Consider the following 27,058-nt stretch of genomic DNA (forward strand, 5'->3'; position numbering starts at 1 on the left):
TTTGCTGCAATTTAAACAGTTCGTATTTAAGATGTCGCGAACGATTTGAAAGGCTCTGCGTACTTAAATACGTTCAAACATGCTTGTTAATTAACAATCGTAACGCTAACTGCAAACCTAATGAATATTTACATACATATATACATAATAAAAATGATATGAAAAAAAAATAATAATTAATAAAAAAAAATAATAAACGATTTCATGAATACGCTACGAAAAAAAAAATTATAATACAATTATAATATATATACACGCAATAGTTTCTGTGCAAGTTGGATGATTTATAATTTTAATTCGTAATCATTACATCGAAATGAATCACGGTTAGCATTTTTATCATTACCCATATTAAGCTGTTATTGTTTTCGGATCCAGTATTATCGATTAAGATTATTAAGATTATTATTTTTTTACTCGTTGTATTAAACGAATAATAGCGTCAGTTATTAATAATAAATACTCGTTTAAAATAGGTTCCTGTTATAATTTTTTTTTCGCATTTTAGTTGCAACAAAAGTGTACCCCGTGTTCCTGTTATTGTAAACAGATGGACGTATATAAAACTTTTAGAAACGTTTAATTAAAATTTTTACCGAGAACCGTCGTACTTTCTTTTGTCGGATTAATAAAATACGATTCCAAGTAAACTGCCGTGTTTATATAAAAATGATGAAACATTTGTGATTTTTTATTCTGTTAAAAAAACAAAAAAAAATAACGTTTCGTAATAATTAATATTCGAAACGTTATGCATATAATGTTGGTCGAAGATATTTAAAAAAAAAGAAAAATAAGTAAATATATATAAATTTTTTTTAAGCTATAAGATTTTTTTTATCTCCTATAGGTCGTAATAACCGTACCGAAAATGTGTTTTTATTTTATTTTTCTCCCATTAAGCGTGTATAGGTTCTATAATCGTAGTCGATACACGTAACGTTTTTTTAAATTATCAATTTTTTTCTTCGACAAACCTCGAGAATAAACAAAATGGTTAAAAGTGTTTATATGCCATGATATAAGTCTAACATTATTGATTGTTTATCTCGATTGCTTGCACAGAATGCATTCGTTTCGAGGTTTTTAGAAGAAATATGATTGGAATGCGTATCGAAGTGGCCGGTTTAGCGTTAGTGTTTTTTTTTAGTTTTTATTAGTAACCCACACGCGTCAAGCGCGTCTCATTCGAAACAATATTGCTCACGACTTTTGACCCGATTTATGTTATACTATAAAGAAAGCCGTGTTAGTTTTCGGTATGAAAAGCGGACCTTAGCCGCAAGCGTTACTCGTACACACGTCATCACCACCGTGTTCACATATTTTTACCTGATTACCGGTATTCAGTGATGATTTTCCGTCGTGGTGGTAGTCGACGCTACGAGTCATCGAATCCCTCGAGTCGCTAATGTCCTGAAATATGTAAGCAGTGCCAAGCGTTCAGTTTCACATATAATAATGAATTATTATTATTAGTTTTTCATTTTTTCGAAAATACATTAGATCCCATTGAACAGGTGTATGATACATTTTGTTCGACTTAACGAGTATATGCGACTGCGGGCCAAAGTCGAACGACCATAGGCGCACGTGGGTGGGGTGCTTGGGGCTTAGGTTTCAAATAAGCACTTCCAGAGTCCCCGAATAATTTAATTATGAAATTATAAATTTAAACATAGTTGTAGCATAACATGATTTCAACGACCCATAACTATGAACAACTAATATGCAAACGGCTGAGGTGGAAAAACATCATATTTGCACGGTAAATGGACAGGCTATACTGCTATAATACGAGTTACAACGATATCGGTGAGTTTCTATTGCCGAACGCGTTACTACTTGTTTGTTGTAACATTACATATTATAATAGTATATTGCTCTTTATTGGTTATTCGGCGAATCAATCGTAACAATGAACTTATTTCGTGCGACGTCAAACGCTGCTCTGTAACATACTGCGTACAGGCTGACATGAACTTAAAGTGCACAACGAACCACAGTCCAGGATAATTGGTCTTATGAGATAACTTATGCGTGCCAAAATGACGTTAAAGTCGCCTTCGATCTCGATGGACCGGTATATGCTCATTTGAAACAATCTCCTGGAGATATAAGTCTAAAAACCATGTACCAACCTGCATGGGAGAACTAGTGTTGCTGTATGACATTTGCGAGTCCGTGTCGTCTGAGTCGAAACCAGCTGAAGACGTTCTACAGTCCCTGTCCCTTCGCATCGACCTACAGGATGTGATACATTAGCAAACACACGTTAAGTTATGGCCTCGCTGATTTTGTGCTGTGCACTACACAGAACCATGCGCTCTGCATGCAAACGTTACAGGTATTGATTTTCGGTAGTTTTCGACATCAGAGTGATATAAAAGCGCATCATTATCAAAATTGCAAATCCAAACAATACGGTTTTCGTCGATGCCATAGAATCAAGATGGTAGATATTTGATATCTTATACGTTCGAATTTAAATTTCATATTCAAATGTGTATCGCTCTGATTTCAAAAATCACCTAATTGTATCGATTTCCCGCGTGAGGCAGACAGAGAAAAAATCAACTTGTGTAGTCGTTTGTATCTTAACGTTTTTTCCACATATATAATAAAAATTATTTTTTTATTTTTAACAAATATTTTCTAGGTCGATTTAAGTGTTTTTGAATAAACCCGTTTCTATTAAAACTTGAAACTATTAAAATAATACAAAACAATAAAATTAAAATAATTTTATCAAATACACACAAGTTGATCGAAATATTAATAATGTGCGTTGTCAGCAACAAAATCTTGTATTATACGTAGGTATATATTAAGGGAATTACTTGTTTTGCTGCAGGTCGTTTTGTTCTACCAATAACTGTGCCTGGCGATTCTTCAGTGTTTCTAATTGGTGTTGCACTGCTGGATCCTCTTTGGAGCTCTGGTCCAGCTCCTCTCGACGCTCGTTGACAGCTTTCAATTCGTCTGTGATCTGCTCTAAACGTTCCTATACGTAAACATAAAAGAAATTCATACAAAATATGCGTCTCGACCCAGAAGTGGATCCAGGGGTGACATTTCCTGCATCTTAGGAATTTTATTTATTTAACTGTTAATCGATAATCACGTCCTGTACTATAATCCCGCTCGGTTGAATAAAGTTTCAGTGACGATCTTGTATGATTTTAGTTATTAGCAAACAATACGGTTCTATGACCATTTTATCACAAAATAATAAAGTTTATTAATATTTTTGACCACCAGCCATACTGTCTACTGATAGATAACCGATTATTATTGTCGATTTGTGGTATCAATTTGGTATGGATATACTTGGTCGTGGAATCGAAATACACCTACCTGTTGTCGGATTTTGAGCAATTCGTCGTGATCGTCCAGACGTGGCCTCTTCGATGCATAACAATCGCCATTTGACATCAGTCCTCTGAAACTCTGCATGCTCGACCTGTTTCGATTGATATACAGTTTATCTTTAATAATTTCAAACATGTATTTTGTTATGTTTATGTAAAATTTTAAATCAATATTTTAAAATTTACTGAGGGTAAAAATAGTATGGGAAAGTTCCATTACGATTAAAATTCCATACGAAAACGGTCTAACACATGATTATTGTGTTTGGCGTGCACTACATTGTTGCAGTAGTTATTGTCGACCGTGGTTGAATCATCAATTCGTTTTGTTGTTCACTATATTTAATTATTCGGGTTAAATGTATTTACTTGGAATGTCCTTTGGAGTAGTGATAACCTGAGTCGCGAACTACTTGTCGGGCTAAAGGAAACAGTTCATCCCGCCTGGTCAACAGGACCGGCACTAATTTGCATATCTGTGCTGCTGCTTCGTTCACGGATACCTGTGGGATAATCGATAACATTATACTATTCTCAAAACCAACGGAAAAGTAAAACGTTCAAGTTGACGTCCAATGAAAGGTCGGTTCTATCACAATCATAAACAAGGGCTATAAATTATAGCCTAGTGGCTAACGAACAATTATTATAGCCTATAATAATTGTTCGTTAGCCACTAGCGGAGCGAAGTACAATAATAAATTATTATGACGATTATAATGTGTATATTCACCTCGTGCAGCGTCAAGGGTTTTTCGGGTTTCCTCTTGCAATCGAACCGTCCGTAGATAGCCGAATACTTCCTAATGGATTCAATGCGTCTCGGGTCTTCTTCCGGCATGTTCATCACGCTCTGAAGACAGATTTAAAAAAAAAAAAATAAAACAATTACGGAAACCGTCTCGTTTTCAACATGCGTTCAACGCCTAAGCCCAAGCTTGCACTTAAGAGGACGCCACACTTGCATGAGTTGTCTCTGTCTGATATAATAACATAACAAATTTGCGTTGAGTAATTAAAATGTAGTGATGTTAGCGTTAATATTAGAACAAATTGACCTATAATCAAATTATAAGGGAAGAGCATCTGTGGGTTATCTGTGTTTTGTTGGTCGAGTTTTTCTGATATTTAAATTTTTAAGCGAGTTTTTTTTTTATCGTAATATTTCACGTATTCATAACATGCTTAAAATGAAGATATCGGAAAAACTGACTACAAAAACACAGAAAATGTTTGATTATAGATCAGTTTATTAACGCTATTACTAGTGCTGAACGCAAATCCACTGTGTTGTCGGACGGAGACAACACACGAGGTCGTGGTGTCGTCTTCAATGAAAATAATTGTTACGGGCGATCGAGACAGGAGAATAGAACTATGTAATTGATTTCGTAAATCATTTAGAACGATGTGATTGTCGTGTCGACAAACTACCGAAGTTCGCTACTGGTCGACGCGTCAAAAATAACTCCGTCACTCGAACGATACGCATTGGCAAGAGAGCACGTCCAACGTTCAGACGCCGCAGCGATCAACGCGTGTGTATTATGCACAAGGCTATCGTAGGCTATGCAGGGACCCATCGGTCATTAAAGGTCTTTTTAGTAAAACAAAAGAAGGTGAGTAAAATCATCAAAAGCTTATTCTGTATGATGACTTTTGTGTAGCCGGAAGATATGAGTTATTCATTTTAAAGAAAAATCTTTGGAAATAATGGGATGAAAAATAAAATATACCTAATGCAATCGCACACAATTAATCGTTCATTATTTATTTGGAATTAACATTTTAACATTGCTATTTATATAAGAAAAATTGTCTTCAATTAAGAATTACTTTTTTCGAGGCAGTCATATTAATACGTTACAGATTAAAATTCAAAGTTGTAATTTTTATTGTTCGGGGCCCTCAGCCGGATGAGGGCCCTGAGCACATGCCTCAAGTGCCCATAGGGTAAAGATGAAATTGGTTATGCTCACTTCGAGTTCCTTGTTCGTCTTCCGTTTCGCCGTCTGCGCTTTGGGCTGGTACTGCGGTAGCCTTTGCACCAGTTCCTTCGCCGACGTGGCCAATCGGGCTATCTGGGATTCGTCCAGCGACGGGGACAATTGCATCGGCGAACCGGGGCTCTGACCCGGACTGTTACTGTCGCCGTAGTGCTGGCCCGCTGAGGTGGTCGCCTCACTCGTCTGCGCCACCTAAAACGTCACCAGCCGGCGTTCAAATGCTGTCGGACGAACTTAATCCACGGCACGGGGGTGCAAGAACTATATTGATTGCCATACGATTTCGTTCGCCTAGTGTGAGTGACGTTTTCAGATTCTTAACACCGAACGATGCGGTCGAAGGTACGCGCGAAAGGATGGGGGTGCATTTCAAACGCAGCTGTGCGCGCGCTACTGTTTAACGGATGGCGGCTTGTTATGGAATACGGAGGTTGTGTTACGCTGCAAAATTTTTGGACGTTGACAATCAGCCCAAGTGTGATGTGTAATCGTATAATATATATATATATATATATATATATATATATATATATTTATAATGTGCTGTACAGCTGGTAATGTTATCGCGAGCGAAAACGAAAGGACGGTATTATTATTATAATTAATAATAATTTATTATTATATTGTTCTTGCGATCGTAATAAAAAAACAGCCATTTAATGTTTGCTCGCGGTGCACCAGTTGCTTTTTTTCGTCGGCTTTTCGCACTACGGCACCACTACACGCTCTCTACGGGCCCGTCGCCGAAGGGTACGCGCGACCTTTTCATAACCCTCTTTAAAATGTTACGCTCGATCCGAACGAATCGAGTTTATAAAAACAAACGGTCACCGATCCGCTCTATGTTAGTACCTATATACGTACAACGATGATAATTTTGACATTTCAAACGGCAGTACGCATAATATTATGTAACCTGCTGTGTTTCACCGCTGGTCTCGTAATCATTTATTTACGTTTGCGATTAATGTGTAAAATGATGATATGTTGGAAATGAGAAGCGATGTTATTGGAAAACGGGTAGGGGGATGAAATATATGTATGCAAAATATTTGGATCGTAAAAATCAATGTTAATATATATTATCATACTTTTACGTGAATTGTATTCTTTCGACAGTGGGGTACATAATTTATGTTAAGATATAAGTAGCTTATAATGATACACAGCATTCGATTTTTGATTCTGATCGGTCATCTCGGTAACCTTTTCACACCGTTCTACGCATAATCGACTTTAAGTGAACTACGTCTCTACCTGTGGCAGTTGATTAGTTGAGCTGGGCACGGGCGACGGCGACGTGGGTGGCTGGTAACCGTAGCCCAGTGGAGTATAGTAACCGTGGTGGATGGAAGTCTGGATCAGCGGATTCGGGCAAACGCTGAGGAACGGCCGGACCGGGTTCGGCGGCAGCACGATCGCGCCAGGAACTCCGCCGGCAACAGGAGACGTCAATGGAGTTTGAAACATGGCTGTAAGGTGACGAAAACTATAGTTAATATAATAATTAATTAATAGGATACTTTATGCTCGTATAATTGTGAAATCGCGAACAAAACGAATAAATAAGAATACGGCAATAGTTGGTGAAAATCAGGACAGGGGTTGCTTTGAACTCGGTCGAAAAATTTGTCTTCTTACGTTCAGTGTAACAAGTGAATTATACTTTTGTTTATTTTAAACACGTTAGATTAATCGATTACGTTTCGGTAAATCCTTTATTCTCTGAATTGAAAAGGATTGAAATATTTTTTAGTCGAATAACGTGTTTTGTGGCTTTTAGGCTTCGGGTTCGAAATCTGGCAAGAGTTTTTGCGACTTTCGGGTAACGGGTCCAAAAACGGATTACATTTTTTTTGTGAACTACTCGGGCTCAAAACCGTTTTGATTCCCTATTTGACTTAAATGATTTCATTAAGGGGATCAATAGTGGTAATTTGCTGCGTCTTTCTGTCAGTCACACGGGCCACTTATAGTAATTTAGATGTATAGTTCCAACATTCTGATCGATCACAGTAATAAGTGGTAAGAATTTCGAAAAAAAGTATAAATTTTTTTTTTTTTATTTCGCTGTAAACAGTTTAATTTCTGATCGCTTCATACATTTTCAATTCAGTTTATATGAATACTTTATCAACGTTGGTTTTCAAATATTTTTGAATTATTATACTTAATTTCAATAAACTCCGAGACAATAAAATAGCGAATTGCAAAGTCGACAGTGGCGTAACCAGGATTTTTAAATGGGGGGGGCTAACCACTTTTTTTGGATAAGTAAGGAAAGAGAGGATATGATAATTCACCCTTAACCCCCCCCCCATCTACCACCAAGTTTCTAAACGCATTTTAGTATAGTTTTAAAAATATTTATTAATACATAATTTATAATAATAATAATAATTTTGGTTTCAGTGTTCAGTTACTTGCTCCACTCTGACAGCTGCATTCTCTTAAGCGAATTTCTGGCAAATTCAGTTATTATTTCACTTTCATGGAATTGCTCTTTTTTATTTATATTAGCCATAGCTAATCCATTCAGTCTGCTTTCCGACATGGTGCTTCTTAAAAAAATTTTTAAGTGATTAAGTGCTGAAAACGTTCTTTCCGGAGTGAAAGAGGTAACTGGTAACGTGGCGAATAATTGTAAAAGTATTTTAATGTTAGATCGAAGATTGATGCGATGAGAGAGTGAATCAAGAGCAGAATTCGGTTTTAGAATATTATTTTGACTCCATTGTTGCCTCCATATGAACAGGTCAGCCCTGATTGTAGATGAGGTATCATTATGGAGATCTTGGACATATATTTTAGCAGCTTTTATAATATTTTTATCGTCATACATATTTAAATTGGCCGGAATAAGTCCTTCAAGTGGCATAACATCAATAAGTCTTTGATTAAAACGAGCATTGATTCTATTAAATAGTCAAGATACATTATACATATAAACACGGCCTATGGTGGAGGCTATAGCCCCCTTAGCTCCCTCCTTGGCTACGCCACTGAAAGTCGATATTGAATTTAGATTTCTTCGCAAAACTTTCACATCACCATCAATAACATTATTTATAGTTTATTTATATAATTTATGACATCACTAAACAAATAGCATAATATTATATTATGAATTTATCTAATTAAATATATGTTTTGCTAGAGAGACATTATGGTAGCCGATCACCAAAATTATACCTAGTATTTAGATTGATACATATTTTGTAACTCTTATTTATATATTCTTTTCTATTATGAATATTTTAATGATTATTATTATGCATATTTATGTATATACCTATTAATATAATATTATGTAATTACAAATATATTTTTTTATAAATAATCAATGGCCATTTAACCAAAGAGTTCTTAGTTGCATTAAGTAAAAATAAAAAAAAATTATTTTATATTTTTGACAAAAATATTGTATCACATTAGATTATATATATTATAATTTATTGTTGAAATTCAAATTTTCCATAGAATGTTAAAATATTACATCGCTCTTATTCAATTTTTCATCTTAATATTCTTGTAGTCGAAAAATATTTTCTGTGAACACCTATTAGCAATCAATTTTTTTTTTAAACCAACTATTGATGGTTACTAAAATGGAAAACCCTCAAAACCCAGTATTGTGTACTTTATCCACCGGGTTATCTGGAAACCCCTCAACACATTGCAGCTGCGACAGAAAAATTGATCGAGCAAACTTTTTTCGTCTTTTCTCCCTCCCGTCTTCCCTTACTCTCTACCACTATCTTTCCCTCTTTTTCTTTATACCTCCCTCTTGTCCGTTCACCGCCATTCTCACCCATCCATATCGACGACGTTGTTCCACAAAACAACAAGAGGTAGGACTGGGTAGAGGTTTTATGATTCGCTTCTTTTTTTTCCTTATTTTTTTGTTCCCTTTATTTTTATTTTCACCCTCTCACTCTTTCTCACTCTGAGCGATTTCTCTTGTAAAGAGAAAAAAAAGGGGCAGAAAAAACCTGCAGACTGCTGTATATACACATATATATTGCAGGAGTATTCACGTACGCACATATATCCACACACACACACGTATACCCATCCATACATACACATACACACATATACTTGTATATATATATATATATATATATATATATATATATATATGTATGATTCCGTTGAAAATTTTTACACCACAAAATGTTCGGTACGTTGGAAACAGAACGGGAGAAAAGCGTTTCGGAAAAAGTCATATATAATTTTTTTTCTCTTGCAAAAAGGTTTTCCCTTCTTGGATTTAAACTTTTAGTTTTCAGCCTGGCTTTTGTGCACAGAAAATAGACGTACATTTCATCTGTTTTTACCATTATAATTATTATTATTGTTGTTTATTTCATTATATATTTATAGTTTGTAACAATATTGGAAAATACATAGACCAAAAAAAAAAAAAAAGTAGTATTAATGGTTAGTAACTCAATGGCTGAGTTAAAAATAATTTTTGATCTTTTCAATGACTAATTTATAGTGATAAATTATATAAAATATTATGGTTACTTCTCAGCTTTGGTCGTATCAAGAACTATTATTACTCGACGAGACAGACGAAAATCGAATTGACAACGGTTCGGATGAAACGTATTCGCAGTTATCATCAAAATTCTTAGCAAAAACGATTCGTTACAGTGGTACAATTTTTTTTTTTTTTGTTGTTCCTACTACGTATATAGTAATGAATTTCAGTGACGCGTTGTGTGGGTAAACATACAATAATACGTGTGCACAGCGTACACCTTTTCCGTCCGCGAGAACTTCGCACCTTAAAAATATTTACAATACAATGCGGTGGTAAGTATTATATTTTCTTACTATAATTCACTTACATACATACATATTATACATCATACAACATACAAACGTGTACAATGCACATATATGTGTACATATATTATGCTGTGTCTGAAGAACATGCCGCACTAATCATAATAACAACAAAAGGAATGACTGGTATAGAAAAGGGTTAAAAAAAAAATAATAATAAACCCGGTGGCTCACCAACTGCTGCTGCTGCTGCTGCTGCTGCTGCTGTTTGAAGGAATTACTTTATGTACTCATTGTCATTCTTTTACGTGCATTAGAGAATATATTATTATTATTATGATTAGTTTCATTAGTATTCGACTTGCATACCTATCGAATGATTACCACTATGCTTTGCAGTTAATGACCCGACGACATTTGGTCAACGGGCCCGTAGTACCTATACTACGTTAGATGAAAATATTATTATTATTATTGTTATTACTGTTATTATGATACCCGGGGACGGCGATCAATCAATTTAATCACGAAAGAATCGTACACGCATAGCCGTGAATAGCATTTGAAATTTGATAGGGAAGTAGGTGAAGGTCCATAGGGCTGCACTTATTGAAAAAATATTGATACAGTTTTTCTCTAGAGTAGGAAGTGTTTATATCTTGAATTTTTTCTATGCCTTAATAGTTAATACGATTCAGTTTAATTTTCGATTTCGATTTGTGTTACGTACAGATATTATAATATTATTCATGACGATTCACTTAAAGCAAAAGTATTTATTTAGCACGTACTTACCTGGGTTGCTGACCCATTCGTGCAAAGCTTTCTGCAGTCGCCTTACGTGCAATGGTTTTGAAGCCATGCCCACCAAGGCCATTATCTCGAGAAATTCTTCTTCGCCAGCATCACAAAGTTGTTGCAAGTCATCGCCACCTGTTATAATGTGAGCACGAAAAATAATAATAAAATAAATGACAATAATCTAAAGATTTAATAACAAAAAAATTACGAACACATTGTAATTTCCTTCTGTTTTATTTTTTTAAATTTTCATAGTAGGTATAACTTTTTATTATAATTTTATTTTTTTATCAATAACTTAATATCTTTATCAATGTTTTTTGCAGATACATTTTTCCACGAAATTTTAGTAAAATATTAATGTCTTATTCAGACTTTACGCAGTTTGGTATTATATAATATTATTCTTAACATATTTTCATTTCGTTTAAAAAATATAAAGTCAGATCGATAAAATAAATATTTGGCATGATATTTACTAAAAAAAAATTTACTGAAATTTAAATTCAATTCATAAGGTTATTTATTTTATACAGTACCACAAAATCTACATCTTTTTTATCTCTAACAAATTGTAATTATAAGACATTTTATTTTATTCAAGAATATTTTAAAAAAAATTATTTTTTATTTTCATAATATCAGTATTTAAAAGTATACTTTTCATTAGTTATACTAATTTCAAAGATGATATGTAAACGTGAGTCGGATTAAAGAAAAATCTACGATGAGACAAAAGTTGGAGTTGGATTTAATCAGTATAATTAAGTTGTATAATATAATATTTCATAAAGGCAACATGGATAGTTATTTAAATTAAAATACCTTACGCAAGATATCGGTGTTACACCGGATTTAAATTTATTGGCAATCAGCAATCTTTAGTACTAAATAAATCAATTTTAACGGTAAACTACAACTTGGATTTAAAATCGATAAGAACCGCACAAACGTAAGTACATAAATGTCTTACAATACAGCATTATTATTATTATTATTATCGTTGTTTGTGTATTAATTTATTATTACAATTTCTTTGGTTTGAAACGTAATTATTATTTTATGACGATAAATTTCACTACAAACAATATTCTAACACGGAAACTTTTGTAGTTTAATTTGATAGAAAGTATAAAATATAAAAGTTGCATAGTTGAAATTAAAGCTTGTTCCGAACATAATTGGTTACTTCGGAGGACCCGTTAAAACATTATGAAAAAAAAAAAAAAAAAAAAGGAAAAACCATATCGGTCTTACCCATTTCAAGTAGTGTGTCATAGTAAGCTAACAGACTTGCTCTCTGCATTACCCTGTAAAGTTGTAATTCAGCTTCGTTACTCGGACTAGATGTCATGATCACTGCAACATAAAACGAAATTCCGTCCGTAAGCATAACACGTAATAATAATTAATAATAATGATAACAGATGTGTAACTGCATGTTATTTAGATTTAAGTATTCATCTATTAATTGTTTTGTTACTGCGGAAAAAGTTCTAGCGAAAGGGTAGCTGAAGAATAGCAGAAACCAAAATAATATTCTGAAGTAAATCGAGAATATAAATTAACGTTCAGTTCCCACCCCATCTTCGCTTTTTTTCGTCTCGAATGCAGTATTAAAGGTAGTAATATTTTCGAAATGTCTATTAAACCTTGTTTTTATAGTCCACGGAAAAAATATTTATTCAATATTCATTAATATGGATTTGCAAATTATACGAGAAAAATTAACAACAAACTTTTTTTCCCACAACAGTTTTCTACATGCGAATGCATGACGTATACTAAAATTTTTAGTAATTACTTTACATGAACCCATGATAAAAAAAAATACACACCGCGTATTCACTCTAGCTTCGATGTCCCGCGGCAATTCCGGCCCTACGGTTGTACAAGTATGAAGTCCCAAAAGCTAATTAAAGTATGTCCGCACCAAAGTCCGGTTTTCGTGTAGGCGTACAATGCATAACGCGCGGAGTACAATAACAAAACAACTGGCACACGGCAATTCGTGTTTTAACCTTTTATAATGGTCCTAACCTTTACCCGTTTCTATTTTTATTATTTTTTTTTTTACACATTTGATGGTGGTATCGAAAATTGTATAATAGTTATGGAACAACTACACCGTGTAGATCACGTGTATCACCGTGATGGCGTTCAGAATTCAGATCACCGTTAATAAATGTGTCTACTGTTTCGCCCTTTTTTGATCGCGGGATGTATTTTTTTCTATACACAAATACATATTTATTTATTTTTATTTTACATAGAGTTCTCCTTCGTTTTTGCGACCAATATTTTATATTATGTGACTTTAGTGGCGTTTTTTTCTCCTTCGCACGTTATATACATGCTCAACCCGACCCCGTTGGCGGGTTGTGGGTGGTGGTTGCGACGGGGTAAATATCCGAATTGCCTGCATTACACATGATATCGAGGAAATAAAGGCCTGACTCTCGGTTCGGAGAGAAGGAATAGATTTTTTCCCGTCGTCTATACTATTATATTGAATTGGCGTCGCGCTGTCGTTGCAGTTGCATCGAATTCTGCAGTTGGCGACGCCACATTGACTGCAAAGAAAATTACATTATTGCGTTGTTGTCTGACGGGATAAAACTTTGTGATTTGTCAACGTCCCAATTGAGGATAAAATCGTATCCCATTCGAATATTCATCTGCGATGGTGTACGTTCGCGATCAAATGTTTATATTTTGATCATATTTTTAATTGAAAATCAACTGCGAGTAAACGTCCATTTGAAATAATTCGGATGATTTGATGATTTTCGACTTTTATTTACAGTTAACGTAAATTGAAAAAATGAATTAAAATATAATCGTTAAAAAATGCAAAAAAATACAATATAATATTATATGAGTAGGATTTGATATTGAAACCCGCAAACATCATCGGCCTTGTAAACGTTATAGTATATATATTCTTATATAATTATCACCATTAAGAATTAAATAACAATAATGAGCGCATAGTGTAAAAACATTATTATAATTATTTGTAGGAAAGTAAAATATAGCGATTATTAATTTTTAGTTCTATATCAACAGTTTATTGATGTCTTTTGACGACGAAAAAAATTATACGACCATACGATGTTTTTTTAATTTTTTTTTCTATGGAACATTATACAGTTGTTTAACATAATATTTTAAAATAGAATACTCATCACGAAAACGTTATAACTAATTCAAAATAATTGTTTCTTATAAAACATTAATAATAGTTAGTAAACTTGTTGTGGCCGTGAAGTGTATAAACCGACGGCACGTCCAGTAGGCTAATATATATTTTTTATTTCATTATTTATTATTATTTTTTTCGTCAAGGGGTTGGTTGGTGGTCAGGACAATATTCGAGGTGGGGGATATACCTTATGTTTATTAACCAGAGGTCTTGTATACATCGTCATGTTGTTCTAACGACTTCCTGGGCTAAGTGACCTGGGGCCGTCAGCTATAGTCCGTACTGTAATTATTGCACAATGCATGTGTATATATATATATGTACGAGTACATATTGGACAGCAGCTGAGGGTTGAACTCGTTTTCAAGGCTACCAGAGCACCACGGGGTATCCATTATCGTATTTTTTTTTAACGAAAAAAAAAAAAAATAATAAAAATAAAACAACACAGGTCAAAAATATTGACCTTTAATAACACATTTTAAGACTCGTATATGAATAGGAGGTACTAATTACTGTTTGTACATCGTTCATTTTATTATCATAGTTGTCCGATACACGCAAGTTTATATTATATGATTTAGTATTATTATTGTCTATTTAATGACATTATATCGATTGATTTTCCGTATCTATCGCTTTGTTTGTAAAATGTTTAAAAAAAAAATGAATGAAATATTTCGTGTAAATACAATCGAATGTAAAATTGCAATTTTGATGTTTTTATTTTAATTCAATTAAAATCCTATATATGACGTTGTATTTGAGCACAAATACAAGTAAGCATTGTCTGTTCTTCGAGCCCAAGAAGTTTTCTGGTCGCATTAAATAGAAGTTCGAGTCTACTGCGGTGTATTATGTACGTACGGTAATAACATGTTATGTGCGACGTTTTTCTTCTCTCCACGCGGTATGCGTATGCGTCAACTAGAATTAAAATATACATATAAATATAAATATGAAAAAAAAAAAAATAAAAAAACCGTCAAAGAAATCGTTTTGAATGCTGCGAAACAACAGATGTGGGCCGCGTACAATGAGCGCATTACCATGGAAGTGAGGTAGAATGAAGGTGAGGCAAAAAAAAAAAAAAAAAATTAAAAAAAATCGAACCAGAATCTTCTAGAAGTAGACGAAAAAAAAAGGTACATATACGTATGTACACATCAATTAGGGTCCGTCCATCTGTCTTTGGGTATAGTCCGTTTATGTAAATGAACCTTTTGTATGGTCCCAGGGTCAAATATGGGTATGATTTGTTAACTGATCAAACATACGTGTTAACACACACACACACACAAACACATATGCCGGACGTTGTGGGAGATGCATAGGTCAATGATCTGGTTAAAATAACAAAACACCTTTTCACATCATAAGGCTCAAGCGATCGTATTCTGATAAGCGCGGTAATGTTTAATATTTCTCGAATGAGTACGATGGGATTTTTGGGACCTTGGGTAACTGCAGGATTTCGATATCAAGGTCGCAGGTGGTGATGAATGTCATTAAATACGATGTCGTAAAACGATCGGATTTTGATCCGTGTTTAAAGGCATACATTATTTACTTTAGTATACATTTCAATATGTATATAAGGTATCATTACAGGGATTCTAAATATAGCACGCCATTATGTAATGTATATTATTTGAAACTGTTTGACTGGAAATTTAAAATGTTTGACTTATTTCTAGGTCATAGTAACAATTACCTACAACAAAAATTAGCAAAACCAACTGTAGCACAGTAAAGTATAAAAACATATTTTAATTGTATTCAATGAATCAATCCATTATGAAAGTATTCGATATTTTTTTGTTAATACGATTTCACATCGGTGAAATGTTTTCTTTTTATTTTAAAATATCACTTTATTTTAACTCATACTTGTATGACTTTTTGTTTGGGTCAAATTTTAACGGTAAAAAATATATGCAAATGCCAAATGTTATAGGGTGCTTAAGATAAAATATAGATTTTTGCAAATTAATTATGAAAAATTAAACATAGAATATTATCCATCATATATTCCATAACTTACTTGAATAGACCTATTTAATAATGTAGACTTTATCCTTAAAGAACCTAATGCAAAAGAATAAAAAAAAAAAAAAAATTAAAAAAGATATATAAAAATTAAAATTTCAAAATAAGTATTAAGCCATATTAATAAGAAGATTTTAAATTTGAAGTGAATTCATTTTTGTTTAACTTTAATTAGATTTTGATAACTATCATTTTTTCACCGAAGATTTATCATTATTTGACGTTTGGTCTTATGATACTTATTTTTTATTTTAGTCAACTCGCGAATTAACACAAAAAAAAAATATATATATATGCGATGATTCAGTAAATTTGCAGTAATTCTATTAATTTTCAACCGATCAAAATTGGAATACATTTTCAAGTTGCACATTGTGCAGCATAATTAATTATAAAATCTATTATTTATAATCGTATAATTAATTATGCTGCATTTTAATTAATAATTATTTGTATTATTAATTATGTATCTATTATTTATGTTACATAGAATAAAGAAAACAATGCATTATGTTATAAGTACTGCGTGTAGTTTGTATAGACATGTTTACATAAAAGTTAACGTTCGAGACAATATTTCAGAATTATTGAAATTTAGAGTAAATTCTTCGATATCTATGTCACGTATAACAATGTCTAATGGTTTTATATATTTAATGTTTATTATTTAAGCAGTGATTTTATATTAAAGTTAAAATCACAAAAGTTTCGGTTGGTATTTATTTTTTCGAAAACTAAAATAAAATATAAAATTACACAGTAAGTATATATCACCAAACATCAAATGTTTGTTCATAATGTATAAAATATTATCTAAGGAGAATATAAAGTATCACAAGTATAAAAGTATTGCTTTTTTCCACACGGTCAAAATGAGGTTCAACTTCTAACTTGAATGCTTTTTTTTATACTTGTATATTATTCCAAACCTTCTTTGAATCTTATGCTGATGACGACCGAGGAAAAAAATGGACAGCAAAAAAAAAGAATAGAAAAAACACCAGAGAATGTGAACCCTTCAGGCAGAACCGGTGGTTCTTTTTGTTTTGTTTTGTTTTTTTTTTTCAAACCGAGGCCATTAACATTATTTTTTTTTTTTGTCTTTTTAAAGTCCGAGAATGTCTTTATGCATGGGAAACATTAAAAAAACAGTACCGTAGACGGAATAATAATAATAATGATAAAAAAAAATAGTATAATCAATACACCTAGAGTTCCGAGAAGAGAAAAAATTGATAAAACAAAATGGGGTCTGGGTGCGCGCGGTGTGTCTGTATACATACTGTTTGATGAATGATAATGAGTTTTAATAAATTGGTTCCAGCTGTTTTAATGATTAAGTATTTATTATTTATTTTTATTTGTCATTTCGCGAAAAAAACGATTTAAAGTCGATGAGCTTCTGAAAAAGAAAAAATTAAAAATTAAAAATCTATGCGGTACGTCGTAATATTTATAGTGACCGCGCACGCACATTGAGCCCGTTTCGTCCATTCGATTGATTAATCATAATAACACAAAATAATCAAAAGAAATAATATTGAATCACGATCAAATTAAGTCGTGTGCACGGGCACACAGCGAAACCACCGTAACATTATTGTAACAGAACTCGAAACAACAACGGTGTGGTATTATGCAACATAATATAATGTAGCATTTAATATTTTTGTCGCCCACTCGAGAAATAATAACGTAAAAACATTTATCAACTTTGGTTCGTAAAAAATATTTTTTATACGTTCCATGCGTGCACGGTATGACGTTTGCACCGCGCACGTATTGCATTTGAGGTTTTCTGCGCACAACAAAAATCAGTTTTGGTACCAAAATTATAATAATATGTTCGTGTACAGCCAGTTAAATAAAAATGCCGCGAAAGTGTCAATGATTCGGAATCGAATATTTGTTCGTTTGTATAGCCGCGCATACGTTTAATCGTACGCGTCTTCCGACCTTAATTATTAACGCGTTTTTTACTTTTTTCTCTCTCATAATTGTTCGCTGTTCATCACACTTTTCAAGCCACAAGGTGTTATTGATACAGTTATCATGTGTACATTTAAGTGACCTGAAACGTAATAATGATGCGCAACTAGACGGAATTTATGCGGATGAAAGGAGATTAGTACCTATATAGATTTGGTTAGGTTAGGTTGTATCTCCCTGTTGCAGAAGTAATTGATAAATTATAATGTACAAAACAAACACTTTACAATAATCAAAGTTGTACCTGGTGCCTAGTTGAGAATATATCAATATTATAAGAAGTCTTATATTTATTTAAAATATTAAATGGATAGACAATCCTTTTGGAATAGTTTTCTGTTATCCGTTTTATTTACGAGGAAGAATAAATTATTAGTTGCGAAAAATAAATATTCATTAATTACATGGCTGATTGCAAGAGGAAATATGTATTAATATATAATATTTAAATATAATAATATTAACTTGTTTTTAAATCGATTGAAGGTGATAACTTTTTATTTAAAAATATATATTCATTTATAATTTACCGTGAAATATATGACGACGTCGCCGTTATTATATAAAATATTGTTTGAAAATTCTTCGGAAAAGAATGTTTTAATAAATTAAAATCCTGATGTTATAGCTTTTATATTTTAAATAAAGCATTAAAAAATATAATTATCCAAGGAAAATTTGAAATGGCAAATCATGAGAAATGTCAAATCCTTTCAATGCTAGAGTAGCATATTTTAATTTATATTTTATTCAATAAGTCATTTTGTGTTTTTTTGATATTTCAATGTAAGAGTATTATTGGAGTATACTTGATCTAAGACATTCAAAATTCGAGTATTCGAGTATGTATTAAATACATTTATGTACAAATTAGTAAACAGAAATTCATTGCAAATCAACTAATCAAATGTATTTGTTTTCAAATTTTCTATATAAAATGTACATCCTTTACAGATTACCGCTTTTTTTTTAAATTTTTAGTTGATAGTGTTTAAATTTTTATATATAATAGTTCGACTAAGATAACACAAGAAGTTATTGGATTTAATTTAAGCATCACAATCTATAGGACTATGATTCAAGTATATCCTTGTTAAATTTTTATAGATATCAGATCATTGAATCATTAAATCATATCGTTTTCGATAGCTGGATAAGATTATCTTATATTTTGCTATATAAACTAAAACGGATTAGTTATTTCAATTATTTTATTGATAAAACGATATGCGTAAAGTATTATCTATTCACATTTTCTACCTATAATACCAATTCAATCGTTATCAATAACATTTATCACGAATATGCAGAACCATATTAATTGTTGATTGTTTCCGGTACATTTGGTATTTCGTTCTGCTCGCCAAATCGGTAAATAAATAATTTTTTTTTTTTTATAATTATAAAATTAACACTTATATATATGCATTTTTTCTATTACATAACTCATAAACATATGAGTATAAATTGCATTTACTTCAGTTAAATTTTATATACAAATAATTTACCTTTTTTTTTTATTAACTGTTTTATCGTGTATGTAAATAACCTATTTCCTTGAACAACATATTTTCAATAATTGATTACTATAGCGAACATGGACAGGCGACCAAATGCAGTATAAGCCAGGTGGCATACACACGTTAAGCCTTTAGGTGATCTTCGTAATTATACTATACGGCATTGTAAATGACTGAAGAAATACATGATTGACACAACAAAAACATCTGTCTGTAAACATTATAACACGTTTGTGTATTTTGGACAAAAAATAAATTCTCGTATATAAAATTGAATTGGACAGTAAAATACTAAAGAATATCAATTTAAAATGCATATAAAATGGTTCAGATTTTAATATATTTTGTATGGACTATTAGTTATCTGATTATGTGAATAGAACAGTTGTATATAGATTATTATCGTTAAATGAACGCGCGTGGGTGATGAAATTTAAAAAAAATATAAATGTCTTTCAAAATCCATTGAAATATTTTTTAAATAAAAAAAAAACAGTACTGTCATTTATTTATTTATTTTTTTTTAATACCTATACAATCGAACTAAAAACCTTCCAAAATTTAAAATCTTACGTTTGATTTAGTTTATATTTTTTCCAGAAAAATAACGCCAAATGGCTTTCTGGCTCTCATCAATGACATACGTATGGTTTACTAATTACATTTAGTGAAATACCTATAGAAAATACATAATGTTAAATATTAGAAAACTGCTACAACACTAAATCGTCATCACACCATTAATATTAATCTATATGTATATAAATGAATACTTCAACAGTTGACATAATATGTGTAACGCAATAATTATTATCAAAAGATTAATTTACTATTTTTTTTCCGTCTGTGAAGCACCGACTGAAGCCAGCCAAAACAATTTTCGGTGGGAATACTGTCTTTAAAAAGATCTCACTCTTCAAAGGATATTCGTACATATAGGTATTTTATGTTCAAAAAAAAAAAATATAAACAAATAATATTAATAAACATAAAAAACGCTCGAAAAAAAACTAGCTCGTATTTTGTTCACGTACATGCAAATATCGTGTGACTATATGTGCATCTTGGTTGAATAAAAAAAAATAAAAAATCGTCAAATTTTTATACACCTATTATTTTTATTCACCTAAAACAATACTCAGCTGCCAACGCATGCGAGTACCTTCGTACTACGGGTGTAGGTACGCGGCGTGAGAACGAGAAGAAAGGGGTCACAGGTGTTTTACATGGATATAATCCGTCGGATGCATGCAAATGCTCGTCCGCGTATTATTATAATAATATAATGTAGTGGAATGGAAGAAAAAAAATTTACCCTGCGTGAGATTCTATACGACGTGGTATTGTCTTTGTAAATTTTTTTTGTCTTCAGCAACCCTTTTCTCAGGTCATCTCCAATTTGATGCAAAAAACGTGGACCCCTTTTGCATAAAAAATCTATAATATAACTAAAACTTTTTTTTTGGTGGGTGGCCAAAAAAAATTGACTCTACGCACGGTTAGAAGATTTAGGGTACGGTTCATCCCTAGTAGCGTTGTTTTTTTCCCTCTCCGGTCGCATACAGATAATTAAGGGTGTGAGGGTACTATGCGTCCGCCATTTCGCTACCCTCCGGTATTGTTTAGGGGTGGATGCTATTTTTTGTTATTATTTTTTTTTTTTTTTAAGGTTCCACTCTACCCCCCGGACGACCGTCCCGGCCCAATGGTGAAGCGGCAGGGGTGACTGAAATATGGTTGGACGGGATCAACGGTTTTTGTAACGTTTTTGCAACGGTTTACTGAAAAACAAAAATGGACGAACTAAGACTACTGATTAGTAGTGAACACATGTATAATTACCACGGACATTTTTTTCTCAACACATTTTCCGTAAATTATATACAGAGATTAACATGGGTTTTTTTCGTAGTAATATGTGTATATATTTGTATATAAAATCTTATTATTGACATGTCATACTTTTCCTCTAGTGTTTTTGTCGAGGAAACGTTTTAACTGTAATATAATAAACACTGCACATCGAGCATCCATCATAAGAGTGCAGTGACTAAATAGAGCCGAAACAGAAGAATTTTTCGACTTTTTACCGTCAAATAGGTTAAAAAAATATCCATAGTTCTTGGAAATGCGATACGAAAGTCAATACAACGGTTCCAATAATGTTATCATAAATGTTTCAAATCCATACCGTTTTATTCAAAACGGAAATCGGGGTCGTAACTGATGCGTGTACACGTATTTAAAAATGTTATGTTTACATATTTAACGCGCGTTAACGGGTCGTCAGGTATTGCGATGTCTTCTCGTTCGTTGTCTTAAATATGCATCCAACACTAATATTTTATAGAATTAATCAACACAATACTTTTGCAACAACACCATACACAACTATTAAACAATCATCGGGATTGTTCCAGGCTATCACAATAATTCCTTGGCGTTTTCTATTTCTTTTTGTTGAAAAATGAATGCTATGTACCCATGCCGGTGACGGACGTTGAAACATAATGGAAAAAAGTGGGTCATAAGACCATCTGACTTTGGTGATTAATTAGCTCTGGGGCTGGTTTCCGTTCGATTTAATCAATAATTGTATTCCGTCTAATAATGGTGAAAATAAATGTATTTAAAATTGCATAGCGTTAAAAACGATAATAATAATCAACAGCAACACAACAAATCAACATATACATTTTAACGTGTTATTGAAATTCATGATGTTAGTGTGACGTTACTGTCAAAGCTACAACAGGAATTTCATTTATAAATGTAATATATGTTTCTAGTTACATGAACATTTTCATTTTAATATGATAAAAATTTCGAATTTAATTTTGTAAATTTAAAATTTTTAATACAATTATTAACTTCAGTTCATTTTTTTTTATTGGTCCATAAAATCAAAACTAATAATTAAAAAAAAAATACCTTATGATTATTTTACCGATTGTATTAATTTAAAAATACCTGACACAGTACTCTAACGATAAATCCTTTTGTTATGCTATTTTATTAGAATTTTAAAAATCAAATTTTATTCTTGTCTACACATAGAATATTTATTTTTGAAAATATTGAATATATATTTATAGAATGAGCAATAAGTGGCTATGACATTGACATTCATTATGTAAACATATTACGTTCGTGCCCTTAATATGTTAGTATTAGAAACATAATTGATTTCTAGGAGTGAATAAAGAAAATTGGTAACAACTACCTTTAATAAAATAAGCAGTTAACTATGCTTTAAATGTATTACCTATGGAAAATAAATCAGAATACAGATTTCAAACAAACCGAAAAAAAAAAAAATTACAAAAAGTTAAAACGGACTTAAGAAATTAATGTTCAACATCTTCACTACAATGCAATTAGATAAGTTTGAAAAAAGTTAAATTAGCGAAAATGTTCCCAAGGTATTATCAATTATGTTTAAACAAAACATATGTATTAGGATAATTTCATTTTCAAAACTAAAGAGTAACGGAATCAAAGCGAAAGCCCTAAAAGCTTTGTCTTTAAAAGACGTGGAGTACGGTTATGCTTTTAAACAAGCGTAATAAAACTATATCTCTGAAGAAAAAAAAATTACAAGCAAGTTGACAGAGGATGTGCACGGTACCTACTTTCCCGGAATAAAAAAAATGCTTATACTTACATCGTTTGAAAAGAAATATATATTTTTTTCTCCTTTTGGAATTAACTTTAAATTACGCATTTGACTTCTTCCTGTAGCGGAAGCATAAAATACACCGAAGAAAAGCGAACAGCGAATAAGAATGATAAAAATAAAGACGAAAAAAAAAGAAGAAATAAATAAAAAACGAAGAGAGAAAAAAACTGAATTCAACGTCTACGCTCCAAGGCATATCATCAGATAAATCGGCTGGCAAGAAAAAAGAGAGGAGAAAAAAATTCCTTAACGTTCTATTTATTGGTCTGAATAGGTTTTTTTGTCTTTCATATCATTGCGTTACATACGTGAAAGATATTATATCAAAAATGAAAAAAAAACCCTGAAGAAATTCTAGAAGAAACCACCGAATAAATAAGTTGATATTATTTTTATTATTATTATAGCCATCGACGCGATGCATAATAGAATAAATCAACGCGCAGGGGATAAGAACGAAAAACGAAAAATCGATTCGTCTCGTTTCCGTAATCATAATTACATTATACGTGTGTGTTTATTATACGACGGTAAAAACAAAATTATAAGACGCCTACGTGTTGATCACGCAACAATGCTATAATATCACGTTAAACGGCTCGAATTAAAATCGTTTATTTTTTCAAAAAATTGCGGACGGCATCGATTCGATTTATCGATAATATTTATAATAAAAATAATGATAATAATTTTATAACGATGGCTGTATTACGATGTTTATTTCTGGTCCTTTACGCACGTACATTCCATCAGATCACCCCGTGAAATTTTCTCTAGCTGGTATAACAGCGGTAAGTAGTTATATACAAGCTAGTAACTACGAGGACGGCTAATCCGACTAATACCGATTATGCTAACCCATATTTGACTAAGGATAACTTTGTATCCACAGATTAGAATCGAGTCGGAAAATGTTAATAATCTAATATAATATCGATTGAATTAGAAATGTTCAGAGTCGGAGAAAAAATAATACGTTACGTAATATATATATATATATATATATATATATATATATATATATATATTCGCGTAGATAAAAATGAGTCATTCACAGTACGTCATTTTGTATGCACTAAATTGGTGATGACGTGAACGAAATAATTTTAAAAATATAAAATGAGTTTTCCTTACAAAAATGTATCAAATGCCAAAAAATATAGGTGCTTTGAACAAATACCTTTTTTATCCGTTATAGAAAACATTGTGTACTGTAAATAACGAAAACAATAAAAACATAACGTCTACGTAAGAGTTCTTTTTCAAATGTTTAAATAAAAATCGATTTCAATTCATTGTATTACATAAGTTTGGCGAATAAGTGAAAATTTGGTTGGATTATAGCAACAAATGTTAACAATTTTTATTAAAATTGCTGTTGATCAATTCATGCACTTTTAAAATGTTTGAAAAAATTTATCAGTTTTCTTTTTCGTTTTTCTTTCTTCCAAAAATAATCATATAATTACTATTATATTATTATATAATAATTTTATCCATTTACGAAAAGAAAAAAAAAATCGTTTTGGCTTATTAAACGTCGTATATGTTAAAAATGTTTGAAGTATTAAAATCCAATAAAACACTTTGTTGAATATGATCGATAAATATTAAAAACTATACTTAAATAATTAATACTACCAGAAAAAAAAAATGATATCAAAACATTAAAATATTAAAAGGTTTCGAAAACTTAATTCCTACCATCGTGTAAGAAGTGAACTTGGTTTAATTTTTTGAAAAGGAAACTTTCTGAAATAGTTAATTTTGTAAAATAATATTGGTATTTACTGTATACATCCTACTTATATAGATTAATAGTAATAGATAGTAGAAAATATCATTGATATCATTTTTATATATGTGAAAAAAATAAATATATATATAGTATATACATATATCATATATGTATTTAGTGTATTAAATTCGTGCTAATATAATTTATTCAACTATAATAAACAAAACATACTCCTTTTGAAATATGTTCTGTAAATATATTTATTTTTTATATGTTTATACTCAATTAATTTTATTTTCATTGGGAGTGTAGCAATGTAGTAGTGCTCAAAATGTGCCATGTAGACGCAAATTTATATGATTAGGTATCAATTTAAAATTGCATTTTGTTTCTATTGAAACGACGCAAAAGTATTTATTTATACATTAATTTATGAGTATTAATCATTTTGCTCATTTTAATTTTAATTTAATTTTTTTTTGTTTATTATTTGTAGAATGCATAAATTATACAAGATCTAATTGAAACATTTTCTTTGTCTTAGGGTTTGAAAATTTGATAATTATAATATCAGACGGGTACAGGAATACTTCATCAATCGGTTTATATTAAATTACCACTGTATGGAAATAATAATTTAAAAAAAACGAAATCGAAAACAGTACTACAAAGAGCTTTTATGTACTTCGGAGTGCGACAAAACTAAAATTGAATCTTTCAATATTCGTGTACATGTACAATGCATTCTCTCCAAAGGCGTGTTCCGTCGGGTTACTTCGTGGACCGTCTACCTGATGTATAAGCTGTACATAGTGAAATGCGTATTTCAGAGACTGTCACAAATGCGATTTCGTCATCGTAAAGGTCGTTCGGAATAGAAACATCTCGACATCCACGGTTTTTATTGTGCTGACGGGATAAACCGATTGGTTTCCGATCACGTACATTGCGGCTACTATAGAAACATAGTCGGTTTTCCCGTAGTACGACAAAACGCGTTTTTTTCCTATTTAATTTTGCCAAAAGTGTTGCGAGCAAAACACAACACGATTTCAGTTAATCCCCTATGACGGTTCCGAATTCAAGTCGTGTCGTTTCAAAAATTTCGATACACGCACCGAATAATTTCAAGCAGTTTGACCGCACATGGTCCATGTATAAGTTAAAAGGTGTAGTGCTAAAATATTCCGTGTATCTTATCGTAATAGTTTACCAAAACAATTGTTTCCAAATGATATAAAAACGTTTGCGGTAGCGTAAGGCGAACATGACTAGACGAATTTGTTTTATTCGTCCGCAAACCGTCAGAATCGAATGGAACCAACGAACCATCGGTTATATCGATATCGCACGTATTCGCACATTAATCGTATGAATATAAAAACTAAAAAATATTACTCTTCCGACGGAAACGCGAATCGAAAAGTAATCGAACAGAAATATTGTGCCGCGCGACCGAGCGTAAGTGTTCACGTCGTTCAAGCGCGTGAAAACTTTTAAACCCCCTCCCCCCACCGAAACCGCACCACTGCTCGACCGCGAGGTGCACACGTCCGGGTTTTCCCGGTGTTTTCCCCGACGTTTCGTCCCGTCGCGACGCGTACGGTTCCCGGAGCAAACGGGTGGCCCCATGTGTGGGTACGTCGTGGCAAGCCCCCCCCCAGTGTACTTACTCGTGCCGTTCGAGTTCTTGCTGAGTATTTTCGAACCGGACGATGGCGGTGGCTCCGCCGACGGCGTCCTGATCGCAGCGGCCGCGGACGACGAGCCGCAAAAGTTGCTGCCTCCACCGCCGTTGGCCGGAGGCGTGCCGGTTGACGGGACTTCGATGCTTTCGTTGGCTTCCATAAAACGACAAGACGACCGCGGGACGCGCACACACGGGCGCCGCGCACGGCACGGC

At 32.3% G+C, this 27,058-nt stretch overlaps 1 protein-coding gene across 1 annotated transcript in view; it reads right to left on the reverse strand.

Annotated features, from left to right (window-relative positions):
- The window catches only part of LOC112682650 (NGFI-A-binding protein homolog), a gene marked incomplete at its 5' end in the record, with an annotated part of 33,996 nt that extends 6,938 nt beyond the window's left edge, over positions 1-27,058 (reverse strand). Inside the window, 11 exon segments of the mRNA XM_025553323.1 lie at positions 1,333-1,416; positions 2,142-2,244; positions 2,841-3,004; positions 3,358-3,463; positions 3,741-3,874; positions 4,105-4,224; positions 5,351-5,569; positions 6,635-6,849; positions 10,970-11,107; positions 12,233-12,334; positions 26,829-27,058. Coding sequence (XP_025409108.1) covers positions 1,333-1,416; positions 2,142-2,244; positions 2,841-3,004; positions 3,358-3,463; positions 3,741-3,874; positions 4,105-4,224; positions 5,351-5,569; positions 6,635-6,849; positions 10,970-11,107; positions 12,233-12,334; positions 26,829-27,003 — 1,560 coding nt within the window.

The sequence above is a fragment of the Sipha flava genome, unplaced genomic scaffold, assembly GCF_003268045.1.
Source record: "Sipha flava isolate LNK unplaced genomic scaffold, YSA_version1 207_pilon_pilon, whole genome shotgun sequence".
Classification (NCBI taxonomy): domain Eukaryota; kingdom Metazoa; phylum Arthropoda; class Insecta; order Hemiptera; family Aphididae; genus Sipha; species Sipha flava.